The sequence below is a fragment of the Diabrotica virgifera genome, chromosome 6 (genome assembly GCF_917563875.1).
Source record: "Diabrotica virgifera virgifera chromosome 6, PGI_DIABVI_V3a".
NCBI classification, from domain to species: domain Eukaryota; kingdom Metazoa; phylum Arthropoda; class Insecta; order Coleoptera; family Chrysomelidae; genus Diabrotica; species Diabrotica virgifera.
Genome location: NC_065448.1, coordinates 248681269 through 248697762, shown reverse-complemented (window position 1 = coordinate 248697762; position 16494 = coordinate 248681269). Strand labels below are relative to the sequence as shown.

The 16494-nt window shown below is 33.0% G+C and overlaps 2 protein-coding genes across 19 annotated transcripts in view; one reads left to right on the top strand and one right to left on the bottom strand.

Moving 5' to 3' along the window:
- LOC126887495 (cap-specific mRNA (nucleoside-2'-O-)-methyltransferase 2) overlaps positions 1–10779 on the top strand; it is a 190229-nt gene extending 179450 nt beyond the window's left edge. Inside the window, exons 1-5 of one of the 3 annotated variants that reach the window (XM_050655094.1) lie at positions 316–692; positions 2674–2832; positions 3842–4024; positions 4267–4387; positions 7155–10779. In XM_050655094.1, coding sequence (XP_050511051.1) covers positions 420–692; positions 2674–2832; positions 3842–4024; positions 4267–4387; positions 7155–8311 — 1893 coding nt within the window. In that variant the 5' untranslated portion in view covers positions 316–419 and the 3' untranslated portion in view covers positions 8312–10779. Of the gene's footprint in view, positions 1–313; positions 693–2673; positions 2833–3841; positions 4025–4266; positions 4388–7154 lie in introns of those variants that run through there. The other 2 variants (XM_050655096.1, XM_050655098.1) reach the window with 2 other exon arrangements.
- The window catches only part of LOC126887500 (protein roadkill), a 506726-nt gene that overhangs the window by 160715 nt on the left and 329517 nt on the right, over positions 1–16494 (bottom strand). The gene's annotated exons all lie outside the window — the stretch shown is intronic.

Genomic DNA, 16494 nt, shown 5'->3' with positions numbered 1-16494 from the left:
GACAAGATCTCTTCTACTGGTTTGCGCTATCTCTTTCTAGCACATTGTACCGCAAAACTAAGATGACATTAAGGTGTGAGGATAGGCACGGAAGAGGAGGACAACTGTCTAACTGACAACGCAGCTTAATATGCGTAAGAGTGAAACAGCACTAATCCAAAGAAGAAAGACGGTGTCGTCACTTCGCTTTGAATGATACTGTCTCTATGTCAATATATACCTCTATGTAACAAACCTACAAACCTTCTTCTTCTTCTGTTTCTGTTTTATGGCTTACTTTCAAACCTTTGACATCTTTCATCTACAATGACATAACTTGACATAAGTCTAAAAAAAACAAACCAAAACAAATGGGAAAATGATAGGTTAGGTAGAATAAAGGAATAACAATAACTTTAAAAACAAAATTAATTTATTATATGCAAATAACAATGAATGAATATGAAGAAGACTTTAATAAAATCTATTTTTTCAAACTACAAGATGAGTTGTTCCTTCCTCGCCAAGTATTTGAATCTCCAAAGTGGAGTATACCAGAATTACAATCAAAGAAGAATGAATTAAATAGAATAAAAGGACGCCTAGGAAAGTATAAACTGAAAGTGTGGTCTAAACACACCGCCCATAGAGACCGAGCTGGTTTTGTCATGAAAAAATTGGCTGAGAAAATCAAACCTGAACTTCTTACTCAAGTAATTATACAGAACATAATATACTATCTATCTATATAAGGATTTTTACAGCTGTCGCCGCCTTCCTTCTTTCAGCCAACGTCTCCAATCCTTTCTGTTCATTCGTCCATTCTCCATCTCCAAGGTCTAGTCTTTCCATGGCCTCATCCACTTCATCTCTCCATGATATTCGGGTCTACCTCTTCTTCTCTTTCCTTTTGGTCTCCAATCCATAATCTTTGATATCCACCTTGTACAATCTGCTCTTCTCACAAGTCTATACCAAATTAAACGTTTTTCTTCCATGTAGCTGAGTATGTCTTGTTCTACTACCTCCTTATCTCTCCATACCTTATATACTCTACTTATACATCCTCTACTTATCTCCTCATTACTAATGCGATTTATTCTTACCACTCTTCAGCTTGTTCTCATGAACTCCATTTCAGTTGCTGTATTTTTGGACCTATTGCATTATCTGTCTATCCTACAGTAGCCCGTTCATTTGTTTAATACAGTAGAGCATCGATAATCCGAACTAATTAGTACAGAGGTAGTTCAGATTATCAAATTGTTCGGATTATCGAACATACGTCGATACATAGAGCGTCGATTATCCGAACGTCGATCAACTGAACGACCGGTTATCCTAACTCTTAATTCCCGCGCCCCGCACTTGAGTACTGAGCAAGCGTTAGTAATTAACTCTTAAAATATCTTCAATGTTCTTCAATATTGTATCTGTATCCAAAAATATGTTGTTGCAAAGACTGCACTTTTTTGTTTAATTGCTATTTGCCATTATCAAGATATAAATAAATATGTAGGTATATAAATATGGCTTTTATTCATTTGTGGATAAAAATGTATGACTATATCAATCTAGTTCGATTATCTGAACAAACCGGTTTTCCGAACACCCATGTCCCCCAATTAGTTCGGATAATCGACGCTCTACTGTATGTTCAAATATATACAAAGCTCATAAACATAGTACATATGTACAATGTACATACGTTTTAATTACAAGGAATAAAACAACTGAATAATAAACAAATATATTATTGTATGTATTTCTGCATAAACAAAACAAAAATCCGCAGTCATATTTTGCCCATATTGTCATATTAAATCCAAAAATTCAGTCTGCGATCATATTTTTTAATTTTATATTTTTTTGCGTTCGAATTAGCGAACGTTCAGATTACCAGGATTCGGATTATCGACGCTCTACTGTACATGTTCTTGTCTATGCTAATCTGCCAGTTATCTCTTGCTCAGTGGTTCCATTCTTTAAGAGTATGAATCCTAAGTATTTGAATTTTTCAGTCCCTGTAATTTCCCTATCATCGTCTATTTCCAAGTTTCTCACTGGTTCTTGTTCTGTTGTTAAGTATTCAGTCTTTTGAGCCATTACCACTTGGTACCACTTGGCAAAATTTAATGTGTACAAAAAGTTGTCCCAGATTGATATTCCCATCCCTTCACATTTCCTTTTCCATAGTTTTAATACTTGTTCCAGGAATATCCAGATAAAAAATATGCTATGTACTGCAAAAATTATTATACTACACAGTGGGTAAGTTCAGACGACCTTAGCGGCTGGACGGCTGAGTAAGCAGTATCGTTCAGATGACACACCTTTGAAAGTCAGCTGCTGTAACATTTACTAAGCGTTCCCTATTGCAACTGGATACAACCACTAAGCCACTTTGTGCTTACAGTCAGCCGCTGAGTTCGTCCGAACTCAACCTGTGTTTTCAAAAAAATAAAGTAACTATCTAAAATATCGATACATTTTGATACATTTACAAAACAAAATACAAGGAAAAATCGTACTGCATGTACCAATACTTAAATATCAGTGGCAGATTCACTAAGCCTTTTTCTGAACTTTCAGACAAATCGGACACCCCAGAATTTTTTGGATCAAAAATTGAGTGGTTTGAAATGGAATCCTCTTATAACATAATATTAAAATATAAATATTCTTCTGTTTTAGGCATGGTGCAAATTTTATGAAATCTTAGCACATTTTCCAGTAATTCCACTTTGTGCTGTGAGTAATAAAAAGCTTGAAAGTCTGCATTTATGTGAAGCTCCTGGGGCATTTGTTTGTGCATTAAATCACTATCTTACCCTGAACTATCCGGGTTTAGAAGTTAGTTTTGTTTTTTTTTTGTTAACATATGAGTATAACTATATGAGCGAAACTTGTGAATGAATAGATTACGAGGATAGATAGATATAAAAAAAAGTAGCCTTTGATTGATGGCGTTACTTGATACTGAATTGTTATCGTTTATAGAGGCCCTAAAGGTTTCCTACAAACGCGTGCACATCATTCACCATCAATTGGACATAAAAAGCTATCCGCGCGATGTGTCCCGGGTTTGCTGGCAATCCACCAAATGCGAAAACATGTGACCAATTGGGAGATACTTTTGGCGATGATACTGCGCGATCCGAATGATTTATTTCGCCGATTTATCACCGTTGATGAAACCTGGGTACATTATTACATACCAGAAAGCAAAGAACAGTCGAAACAGTGTCACAAACACGGCGAAGGCCTGCTGAAGAAGGCAAAAAGTGTACATTCGGCTGACAAAGTGATGGCGACTGTTTTCTGGGATGCGAAGGGCATCATGCACTTCGACTACTTGGAAAAAGGAAAAAAATCAATGGCGAGTACTACGCAACATTATTGGATCAATTCGCTGCCGAATTGTGTCGAATATGATTTGGCACGCAAAATAGCACTCTTTCACCAAGACAACGCACCGCTTCACCAATCGGCCGTCGCCATGGCAAAATTACAATTGGGCTATGAATTGGTTGAACTGTATTCACCAGATCTTGCCGGTTCGGAGGACGCCGTTTCGCATCAAACGATGAAGTCGGCGCTGAAAATTCGGCCTATTTTGAAGAGCTCGAGCAAAAGTACTATTCGGATGGGATAAAAAATTGGAACATCTACTAAGGGTATCGAGCTAAAAGGGAACTGTGTTGAGAAATAAATCGATTTAATCCCAAAAAACTTGTTTTTTCTATGAAAGGCTAGTTTTGTATTAATCCACCCTCGTATAACTATATTTTTTTTTATAGTTGGTTATGTTTATTTTTCACGAAAAATATTTAGAATCGAGATTGTATCTTAAATTTTTTAGTGGGCCTGGAATGCCAATACCCTCAACCCAAATTATGAAGGTAACGAATTGAATGAAATGATACCTGATGATCGATTTATAAGACATACATTAAAGAACTGGATATTTGGTGCTGATTTTTCCGGAGATATAACAAAAACTTACAACCATGAATATTTGGTTAACTACGTCCAATACGCAAAAGTAAGTTATTTAAAAAATGGCATTTCTAGATTTCATTTGATACAGGTTTACATGTGTTAAATTATCAAGGGCACATAATATGATATTCAGTCGCCAACCTCCCGACAATTCTTCCCTAGAGATTAATTAACAACACATTGGGAGAGTTACTCACTTTGAATGTCTAGGATGCTACATTATAGACCAACTAGACCCAAATAAAGACATCAAATGCAACATTAACAAATTTTTGTCCTTTCTAGGTATCCCTAATAACTGCAGATGGTAGTGTGGACTGTATGAGTGATCCTGGGGAACAAGAACGTCATGTCGAAAGATTGCACTTTTGTGAAACAATAACAGCATTGAGAGTTTTACAAACAGGTACTTACTCAAATCTCCTATATTATTTTTTTTTTGATAGTTACGGTAAGATATATTGTAGAGCACTTTAAAGGTGGCGACATTTAATGGTTTTCACTCCGTGCGTGACTATGGTGGGGATACACGAAACTATGCCAGCGTTCATAGCAGTGGAATATGACAATTTTCCGCTCCGATCGGTGTGTGTGTGACCGATCTAACTCCACTTTTTGGACTTTATTTCATTTTCTACCCTCTTTGGTTTGGTCAGGTGTAGCAGATCTTTGTTTCTGATGATGTTAGGCCAGAAAATACGAACAATTTTTCGTAGACCAAAGAAAGGGTTTTTATCACTTTCCAGGTTTCACAATCTGTGTCTCTGTATTATACTGGCGAGACCGCCAAACAGGGTTGAGCATGCTGAAAGCTTATTGTGCTTTTCGTATCCTCATACGAATATCGTCTTTTGTACTCCGCTTTCTGTTATGACTCTTCCAAGGTACGTAAAATTTTCCACATTTTCAAACTGCACGCTGTTAATAGTAAATAGTATGTTGTTTCTTGCATTTATTCTCATAGATTTGGTTTTATTAATATCAATTTTCAAACCTATTTTATTGGCTTCATTGGAAAGTGTGTCCAATTGGTTAGCTACATCTTGGAACCTTTGTCCTAATAGGCAGATATCTTCGACGTATTCTAGATCGTTTAGGCGTGTGGTTAACGTCCATTGTATACCTCTTGTGCCGGAGTCTAGTATGGAGAGAATATAGTCTACAGCTATGTGAAAAAGAAACGGATAAAGCACGCATCCCTGTCTGACTCCATGTATAGGGGTGTGTTCCATTCAACCAATTGTTCCATTATTACTCTCACAGTATTAACGTGGTCTATGCAGGAGGATTCTGGTCTAAAGCCTGCTTGATTAGCTCGAAATTCAACTTTATTTGTTAATCATTTGTGTATTGGTCGTGAAAATTTTATTTATAGCGGTAAGCAAGGTTATTCCTCTCCAATTTTTGCACAATGTGAGGTTGCCCTTTTTTGTAGAATATAAGAATTGTTTACCTGTTCTATATGTGTATCTGTCATCAAAGATATTATAATGTATTTTATATTTATTATAATTATCTATAATATCTAAAGAAGGCACTACCAAAAGAGACATCGAAAACAGAACGCAGCAGGGCAAAGAAGCGGTAAACATTCTAAGCTCTCTACTATGGTCTAGTCTAAAGATATAAGACAAAAAACTAAATTGACAATCTATCGTACTTTGTAGAGCCTATTATGACTTATGAGGCAGAAGTTTCGCAGATCACGAAAAAAGATAGAAAATGGATAGAAGTGGTAGAAATGGAAATCTAAGGAGAGCGTGTGGTATATCCAAAAAAAAGAATGTGTGTACTTTGTACGCACGTAAGAAGTTATACTTCTATTATATGATTTCAACGAAATAAATTACTTTCAACAGGTTATTTGTATTTAAAGATTAAACTAATTTTTCCTTACTACTTTCCAAAAATTTTTATTAAAACAATAGTAAAAATAAAAAAAAGTTAGATAACACACGGATTTGAACCAGGGACCTCTCGATCTCCGGTCGAACCCTCTACCACTGAGCTATACTCCCTTTGCTTTGACAGGTTACAAGATTTCTCATACATACTGACAAATTTAATAGACCAAGTGAAGTATAAAAATACTTTAAAATTTAAAGTAAATATACTTACTATTATTATAAAATATTTTATTCCCGAGGGAGACAAATCCAAAAACACAAAAATTATAAATAATAATTCATTTACTAAAAACACTAATATATTCTTTTAATTACTTATTTTTGCTGATACATACATAATTTGAAAGATTAGCAACGAACTACATACTGTCTGTCTGCGCATGCGCCAGGGAATTATAAAATTTTACCCTCGATCGTAATGAAGTATAACTTCAAAAACACATCAGGAATGAAGATATTAGAAGAGGACAAATACTGTATATTCCAGTGTAGATAGAACTGAAACAAGACAACTAGTGTGGTATGGTCACGTGAAACTAATGAATGAAGATAGATGGCCAAAGAAAGCTTTAAATTACATACCACAACAAAGAAGAAAAAGGGAAAGGCCTTCAGTTGCCTAGGTAGAAAATGTATGTCACATTATGAGAGCCATCAAATAAAACGAATGGATGGACAGAAAAAGATGGCGGTCGAAATGCGAGAAGCGGCAGATGCTATTCGCGGTGTGCAAGTACTTGGAAAGGGAAACGAGAAACGACCGTGCGCGAGTCGCGGAGAAATATTGCAACTATCTTAAATAATTCATATTGTCAATTGAAATTGTCAAATTGACGTATATTTCATACCTTCTGTCATTGACTTAGAAAAATTATATATTGCTCCACAATATTGATATGATATGCAATTATTATATAAAGGTAAATTTAATTAATTGTATTTTGCTTGCAATACTGCATTTTAATAACGGATTTTATTTACTACATACAATTGTTTACGTTTGCTAAACATAACCTGCATCTTATTTTTTTCTTCTTATTATTTTTTTGGACTATGGTCTTGACAATTATCCAGCAACCAGGACTAATATAATTGGCCAATATAATTAAAAGTGCGAATAAAAGTACAGAGCGTAGAAATAGAGGTCGCTTTGCCGAACTTGCACGGTCCCAATAGGAACCTCGCTTATAGATAGATATATATTATAATTATTTATTATTAGATTTGTTTTTTTCTATTATTTAATGCTTTTTTTTTGTTTTTTAGGTGGAACCTTCGTTCTGAAAATTTTCACCATGTTTGAGGAAAGTACGCTCAACTTACTATTCCTTTTAAACTGTTCCTTTGATAAAGTAGCACTATTTAAACCCTGTACATCAAAAAGTGGAAACTCTGAAGTATACGTGATCTGTACCAAATATAAAGGATTTAGCGTTATTCATCATTTGTGGACAGGTTTATGGAATGCTTATGAAGATATAGAAATATTTAATTCAAACTCTATGTTCTTCCTAACTCAACTACCTGAGAGTTTTCTAGCCGAAATACATAAGTGCTCAGATTTTTTTATGAAAAAACAAGCAGATACTATATTGGATAATATTTATCATTTTGATCGAAGGAGTCAGGATAATATTTTTATTACAAAGTCATTTGTAGCTCAAGTTTATTTGGCTAGACACGAGATCAAACCAATACCAGAAAGTTCCAAGATAGTACCAAATATATGTGTGTCTGAGCTATGGAGAGTCCATTCAACTAAGAACTCAAGGCACTTTTTTAATACGAATTTACAAAACGTTATACATAATAGAAAAATTTCAAATAGTTTGGATATTGTTATTGGTAAAGAGATACAAACTGTATATAATTCCAAATTTACTGACAACGACAATCTAAGGAAGATTCAAACGCTGTGTACAAATAATGAAAATACATCCGATTTTTATCAATATGTTTTGAAGGTGCTCCAAAAAAGTAACACTATTATAAACGTTAAAGAATTTGATGTTACTGTATTCTCAAAATTCCAAAAAGAATTATTTCTTAAAATAGCTTCCATTATAGAGGTCGATAAGAATTTAATACTAATTAATATTCCCTTTGTAACGCATTTTCTTGTAGGATTACTATATTTATTAATATTTTTTTACGATAAAGTTTACATGGGGAAAGGTGTAGTATATCTATATCAACCGAAATCTAGTGTGTTCAAAAGTATACAAAGTATTTTTAACAGTATTACAGAAAAGTACAAACTTGCAACTGAATCAAATGGCAGGTTTGAGCAGGATATTGTCCATATTGTTTCGCCGAGTGTATTTGAAACTGGGTCTTTTATTGAGACAATCTGGAATTATAATAAGTATTTATTTTGCGAGGATAAATGTTTTACCAGTCCTTATACATATCACTTGCAATGAGTATATAGTTCGTATACGAAAAATGGGAGTATGAATCTTTGATAAAATGTTTTTGTATTTGGTATGAAAAGGGTATAGTCGAATAAGTAAAGCATTTACTTAGTTAAGCAATACAAGAAAGAAAATGTTACATTTAAATTAAAAATTGTTTTCATTAATAACGCAGTAACTTGTAACGAGGTCGTTGCATTGTTGCTCCAGGTAACTAAATCAGTCGAAGAAAAGAGTTCGCTTTTTAAGACATTTTTATTTGGAATCAAAACATACAAAAGATAAGATAATGAGCCTTAATTACTCGTTAATTTCGTTAATAAAATATATTTATAATCTACGCATCGAGCTTTTTCTTCGGGCCGATGTGACGATATTTTGTACATGAATGAATGATTTTGACGATCGCGTGAAATAGGAATTACTTTTATTAATACGACATGAATGTATAAGGAAAGGGAAGAAAGGGAATCTCGCTCAGCTCGCCAGATGAAAAGACATATTAGGGATATACGATCACCGCTCATATAAGTATAGGTAAGACGAAAACTATCGGATTCGCTCAGCTCGCCAAAACGACAGCGGAAAATGGTCAGGAAATACTACCTACATAAACTCACCTCTTATACCTCGCTGTTGTTTATTATTCTTCGTTGTTTATTATTCTTCGATCAACGCTCCAAGAATAATAATCAACTAGGCTTTTCGATCCGACTTTTATATCGTCCAAGACGGTACAAAAACACGTTTTACTTATTTCATTGGCGTGCTATAGACGATAAAATTATATTATCGTCACAAACTTAGGAGTCTCTGTTAGATATAGGTGTCCCTGTTAAAATACTGTGAGTATTCCTGTTTCTTTTAGTATACAAGAATTATAACAAGGCCAGTGCTACACTTTAACAGTATATTACTATCCTGGTGTTACCCAAGGTACTCATTTTATCGTTTTCTTTAAGTGCCGTCTCCTAATCGGAGGTTGGATATCATCATCACTATCTTTACGCTATCTACCGCTGCCCTATAGAACTGAATTTAACCAGTCCCTTAAATTCTTCAACCATGACACTCTTCCTATCCTCAGTCCTCTTCTTATCATTTCTTAGCATTTCATGTCGCTGTCCCCTCATTAAGTGTCTCACATATTGTAACTTTTTTATTTTTGTGTTTATTATTTCATATTCTTTGCCCATTTGTCGCAATACTTTCGTGTTAGTTTTCTTCTGTGTCCATGCTATTCTAAGCATCCTTCTGTAGTACCACATTTCAAATGACTTTGGCTTATTTAAGTGTTCTTACTTCAATATCCAGCTTTCAAACTTAATTGCTCTGGCAGTATCACTCACCTGTGTGTACAATTTCTGAAATTAAATACCGGGTGTCCACTTATATTTTCCCTCATTTTAGTAAAAGTTTTGTCTGAATAGATTGAATTTTTTATATCGCTTTTAAATACGAAATAAAAAATGGCGGATTTTTGAAAAAAACTTTGTTGACTTTTTTTAATGGAACACCCAGTATATTCTTTTGTAAATTGAAAGAAAGGTCATTCACCTATCTAGAGATATAAAGTTTTTCAAAATCGGTTGTCAAATCACTGAGTAATTAATTTTTAAAATGAGAGGTGCAACGTCGATATCACATACCTAAATAACATAACTAAGCAAGTTATGTGATTTCCTCATTGCATCTCTCATTTTAAAAATTAATGGCTCAGTCATTTGACAACCGTTTTTAAAAATTTTTATATCGCTTGATAGATAAATGACCGTTTTTTTCAAGTTTTTAGGTAAATGACCATTTTTTATATATCGCTTTTAAATAAAAAATGGCGGATTTTTGAAAAAAAAACGTTGACTTTTTTTATTAAAACACCCAGTATATTTTTTGTATCTTGAAAAAACGTCATTTACCTATTCAGCGATATAAAATTTTTTAAAATCGGTTGCCAAATGACTGAGCAATTAATTATTAAAATGAGAGATGTAATGTGGAAATCACATAACATAATATCATTTTGCTGTTATGTTATTTAGGTATGTGATATCCACGTTGCACCCCTCATTTTAAAAATTAATTACTCAGTGATTTGACAATTGATTTTGAAAAACTTTATATTACTCTGGGCTAATTAGCAAAATACAAGGAAAAGTTATTTACCAGCAATTTTATTGCTGAAATCGAATCTTATTATTGTATGTATTAATAATATAGGTATGCAAAGTCCGCAGATAGTGTGCTACTTTTTTTATAAACAAAATGGCGCCCGAAAATCGTGTTTTTTTCAATTTTTGCTCTATAATTCCAAAGATTTTAACTTTACACCAAAAAGACTCAAATAAAATTTCACCGCAATTAAATTCTGCATAGAGACGTGTTTTTCGCGATTCACTTAGACGAAAACTTTCCCCGGAAAAAGCGGGTTTTTCCAACAAAATCTTTAATTTTCAACTAAAATTTTAGATAAGTAATTGTTAATCAATAATTAAATAACTTGGTAATATAAAAGCCCTTTTCATATGTATTATAATTCCAGAAGCCGATGGAAATTGAATGAACAGTTTAGCAACAATTGATTTGTTAATTAAAAATTTACGGTCGCTATAATAACGACAATAATTATGGTGCATAAGAATAACTATGATTTTTTCATAAAAAGACACTATACCTATCTAATGTACTTTACATAATTGAATTTGGTGTATTTAAGCGGCCTCAGGAATATTTTAAAATTATAAACAATTTTTTGGCTTATAAACAGATAGAATATCTCGGGAAATATTAAACTAAATTAAATTGTGAAAGCGTTATTCGAAAAGCGGCAGGACGCTTCTTTCAAAAGAAAACAGGTTTAATTATGACGAGTGGTTCCTGAGATACAACCGGTCAAAGTTGACCGGAATTTACGGTAAAGATATAAATAATAGGATCATAATTTTCAAACCATCACCTTTTTATTTTTGTTCTCTTTCTCCACACCAATTTTCATATCTTTAAAATACTCGTAACATATATTATTATAATAAAATCTATCGATAATACGTGTGAAAATTGCCAATAACAGCAAAATTCCAATCAAAAATTAGGTTGGAGAAAATGTAACCCTCAAAGTTCAAAATCGGTATACGTTAAAAAATGCATTTTCTCGGCTTCCCATGGAGCAATTTCCTTCATTCTTTTTTTGTTCACAAGTAACTCGAGTAGAGCCATCTAACTAACGTATTATTAAATGTCAAACTTGCTTTTGTTTTGTTATAATAGATTAATTTATTTATAAGAACAGAAAACTACATATTTTTTTCAGTTGTAGGCTTTTTTTTTAGATAAACTTACTACAAGTGTACCTTTTAAAGTTAACAGCATAAATATTCTCATTTGAAAGCTGTATAATTATTTAAACAATTTTTATTTAAACAAATTAAAATTTTGTGTTATAATAAATAAATAAATTTATTATAACAAAACAAAAGCAAGTTTGACATTTAATAATGCGTTAGTTAGATGGCTCTACTCGAGTTACTTGGGAACAAAAAAAGAATGAAGGAAATTGCTCCATGGGAAGCCGAGAAAATTCATTTTTTAACGTATACCGATTTTGAACTTTGAGGGTTACATTTTCTCCAACCTAATTTTTGATTGGAATTTTGCTATTTTTGGCAATTTTCACACGTATTATCGATAGTTTTTATTATAATAATATATGTTATGAGTATTTTAAGGATATGAAAATTGGTGTGGAGAAAGAGGACAAAAATAAAAAGGTGATGGTTTGAAAATTATGATCCTATTGTTTCTATCTTTGCCGTAAATTCCGGCCAAATTTGACCGGTTGTATCTCATGAAGTACTCATCATAATTAAACGTTTTCTCTTTTAGAAGAAGCGTCCTACCGCTGTTTTTCGAATACCGTTTTTCCAATTTAATTTAGTTTAATATTTTCTATAGATATTCTATTTGTTTATAAGCCAAAAAATTCTTTATAATTTTAAAATATTCCTGAGGCCGCTTAAATAGTCCAGTATCAATTTTGTAAAGTACATTAGATAGGTATAGTATCTTTTTATGAAAAAATCATAGTTGTTCTTATGCATCATAATTATTGTCGTTATTATAGCGACGGTAAATTTTTAATTAACAATTCAATTGTTGCTAAACTGTTCATTCAATTTCCATTGACTTCTGGGATTATAATCTATACGAAAAAGGCTTTTACATTACCAAGTTATTTAATTATTGATTAACAATTACTTATCTAAAAGTTTAGTTGAAAATTAAAGATTTTGTTGGAAAAACCCGCTTTTTCCGGAGAAAGTTTTCGTCGAAGTAAATCGAGAAAAACACGTCTCTATGCAGAATTTAATTGCGGTGAATTTTTATTTGAGTGTTTTTGGTGTAAAGTTAAAATCTTTGGAGTTATAGAGCAAAAATTGATTTTCGGGCGCCATTTTGTTTATAAAAAAAGTAGCACACTATCTGCGGACTTTGCATACCTATATTATTAATATATACAATCATAAGATTCGATTCCAGCAATAAAATTGCTGGTAAATAAGTTTTCCCAAAAATGGTCTATTCTCCGATAATCAGCCCAGACTATATCGCTGGATAGGTGAATGACCTTTCTTTCAATTTACAAAAAAATATACTGGGCGTTCCATTAAAAAAAGTCAACAACTTTTTTTTCAAAAATCTGCCATTTTTTTTTCGTATTTGAAAGCGATATAAAAAATTCAATCCATTCAGACAAAACTTTTACTAAAATAAAACATTTTAGCGAAAATCGCATATTTCTATCTTGAGCCGTTTAGAAGTTATAGGCAGTTAAAATGGGGGAAAATATAAGTGGACACCCGGTATATCCATAGATAAAAATATAGTATTATGTCCCCATCAGTTATATTTTAAAAAAATTACGTTATGATAGTTTTGCAAATGCGGTCAGTAAACAATACCTCATAAAAATATTAGAATTTATCTCATTTTTCTTAGTATTAAGTATACTATTGTTTGTTTATTGTACTTTTTATATTTAAAAATTTTAAATTTTAACGGTTGTTTCGTATTATAGATGAATAAACTTTGTATTGTAACATAACCTAATTATATACTTACTTAAACATGTTTATTAACTCCTCAATGTTTATTTACTACGAATTCTTCAATAAAGATATAAGAGTTTATTTAATGTCTAATTTGACTCATCATGACTTGATCATATCAAAACTGAAGTAGATAATATGGTAGTAGAAGAAACCATCTAATGCAGCGATACACAATGGCGATACTCAACCTTTTTCTTTCCTGGGCAACATAGTAGCTATTACAGTGGAACCTCGATTATCCGTCAGGGCACCGGACCAAGGGTATGACGGATAATCGAAAAGACGGTTAACAGAACATTAACTGAATTATGGTGACACGCATATATTAACTGTAATTATTGTGATGTGCGTTTTTATTTTTGGCATACGATTCTAAAAATAGAACTCTAAAAGCACGGTATCATTTATCATTACCTATTTAAATTGAGATTTAATCCAGAGCCCTGATTTACATAAAAAAAATGCTCAAACAAAATGAATTGATGACTAAATTTTTACTTATGTGGTCATAATAACTTATGTATGGACCCTGACGGTTAACAGAGGTGACGGTTAATAGAGAGACGGATAATCGTGGTTCCACTGTACAACAGCTTGCGGGCCGCAATCAAGATGAAGTAGTATAAATAGGGTGTATCATTGGGAAACCGAAATACTTGAATGGTAAATGAGGCGGTTCTAGACATAATAAATTTATTGCTACACCGACTTTATAAGCGACTTACAATAACTTACTTATAAGTTTTATTGATTTTGCCCATTTCTTTCTGGACCCATAACTTTAGAACTACCTTGTATATTTTTTTGATATTTGGTATACATAAATATGTCACATTTAGAACCCAAACCACCCAACTACTAATCACAAGAAAAATCCAGGTCCGGATTAAACAAAATTATAAATCCATTGTGACCTTGAAACAACATCCTGTATATTGAAATTTTCAAAACCCGTTTGCACATTTGAAAAGAGCTTTAATGGAGCTTCCATTTTTTGCTCCGACAATTCAATGACTTTAATTTTGAAATTTTTAAGTACTCGAACTTTCAAAACAAAAATTGCGATATCGTTTCAAAATTAATCGTCATTAAATTGTCTGCGCAAAAAATTTAAGCGAGCAAATAAACTTAGTTTTTGTGCTCTTTTCAAATGTGCAGACGAATTTTGCAAATTTGAATATACAGGGTGTTGTTTCAAGGTCACAATTATTTTAATTTTTTTTTTGTTAATCCGGACCTGAATTTTGTCTTGTGGTTAATAAATGGGTCGTTGCAATATAGTAAATAAGTATTGATTGTTTTTAAAATGAGTATTTGTTCATTAACTTTAATAATTTATTATTAGAAGTTAATAATACCTTGCTTTTTAATCAGAGTTCTTAAAAATTTCAATATAATTTAAAATTAAAGTCATTCAATTGTCTGCCTCACTCCCAAACACGCCTCAAACACATCGGCACACTATCAAATAATTTGAAAAAACACGTGAAATTTGACCAATAGTTTGATCACATGCCCCATTAGTTAGCCTTCGGGCCGCATAAAAAAGTAAGTACATATCACTGATCTAATGCATTAAAATAAAAAAACCGTATCCAAGAAAAAGGTAGGCTTAAAATTGGCCAAATTGTTAGAAATACATTGGTACTTATGTTAAACTCCATTTAGAAATTTGTTTGATAGCGGCTTCTGGATTTCTCCTTTCTATATGTCCCATCCATATGTGCCTTACTTCGTGGTTCATGAGTTTTCTAAATTCATTATTACCAAGTTTATTGTTAGTGGGCCTGCTATCCTCCGAATTATTTTCCTCTCTAGGATCCTCAATCTTTCTTGCTCTTTCTGCGTCAAACACATTACTTCAGCACCATATGTGAATACTGGTCTAATTGCTGCTTTGTAAATTTCCAGTTTAGTATTCTGAGTAAGCTTCTTATCCTTGAGGAAGTTATTATATTTCCAGTAGGTTCTGTTTCCTGCCTGGATTCTTACATTAATTTTTTACGTATCTCTCTCTTCAATTCTGACCCCCTGTAGGGAGTGTAGTGGTCGACGTGATGTCGTGTATTCTCCGTCTCCAAAGATCTCTGTCTCTGGTCATCTCTTTTAACTCATGCATAGGTCTTTTGCATATCCCTGTAATCTGATCGATCCATCTTGTTGGGGATCTTCCTCGTGATCTTCGGCCTTCCACATTTCCTTGTATAATGAGTCTTTCCATGTTTTCTGTGTTTGCTATCATAACATGTCCAAAATATTTTAATTGTTGGAGATGGATTTTACTGGAGAGTCGTTGGCTAACTCTTAGCTCTCTTAAAATTGAATTATGTGTTCTATGGTCGGTCCAAGGAATTCGTAGCATTCGTCTCCAACAGAACATTTCAGTGGCGTCTATCTTTCCGAATTTCCCAGGGTCCAGAATTCACATCCGTAGGTCAGTATTGGGAATATCAAGCAGTTGATCAACCTCATCTTTAACGCTCTTGAAATTTGATAGTCCTTCCATATTGTGGTCATTTTTGCTGTGGCGACTTTTGCTAGATCTGTGTTTGTGATTAATGATCCCAGATATAAGTATGAGCTCACAACCTCAAACCGATCAATTATGGTTATGTGTGGATGATTGTTATGTAGTCTATCCACCATATCCTCTTTGATATGTTTAATTGCAGACCAAATATTTGACTTTCGTTTTCAACCAGTCGTATAAGATCAATCAGCTCTGCTTGACTATTTGCAAGAAGGGCTATGGCATCTGCAACACGTAGGTTGTTTATTTTATGACCATTTATTGAGATGCCTTTTTCCCATCCTTCAAGTGCTCTTCTCAATATGCTCTCCATATATATTGAATAATTGTGGAGATAGTATACATCCCTGTCTGACACCCCGTCCTGGATGAAAGTCGTTTGAAATTGTGTCAAGCACTTTAACTGATCCAGTAGTGTGTTCGTATAGTTGTTATAAGCGAAATAAGGTGTTGGGGTACGCCTACTTCTTTTAGTATTCGCCATAAGTGTCTCCACTTGACCCTGTCGAACGCCTTACGATAATCTATAAAGCATATGTACAGTAGAATATTGAATT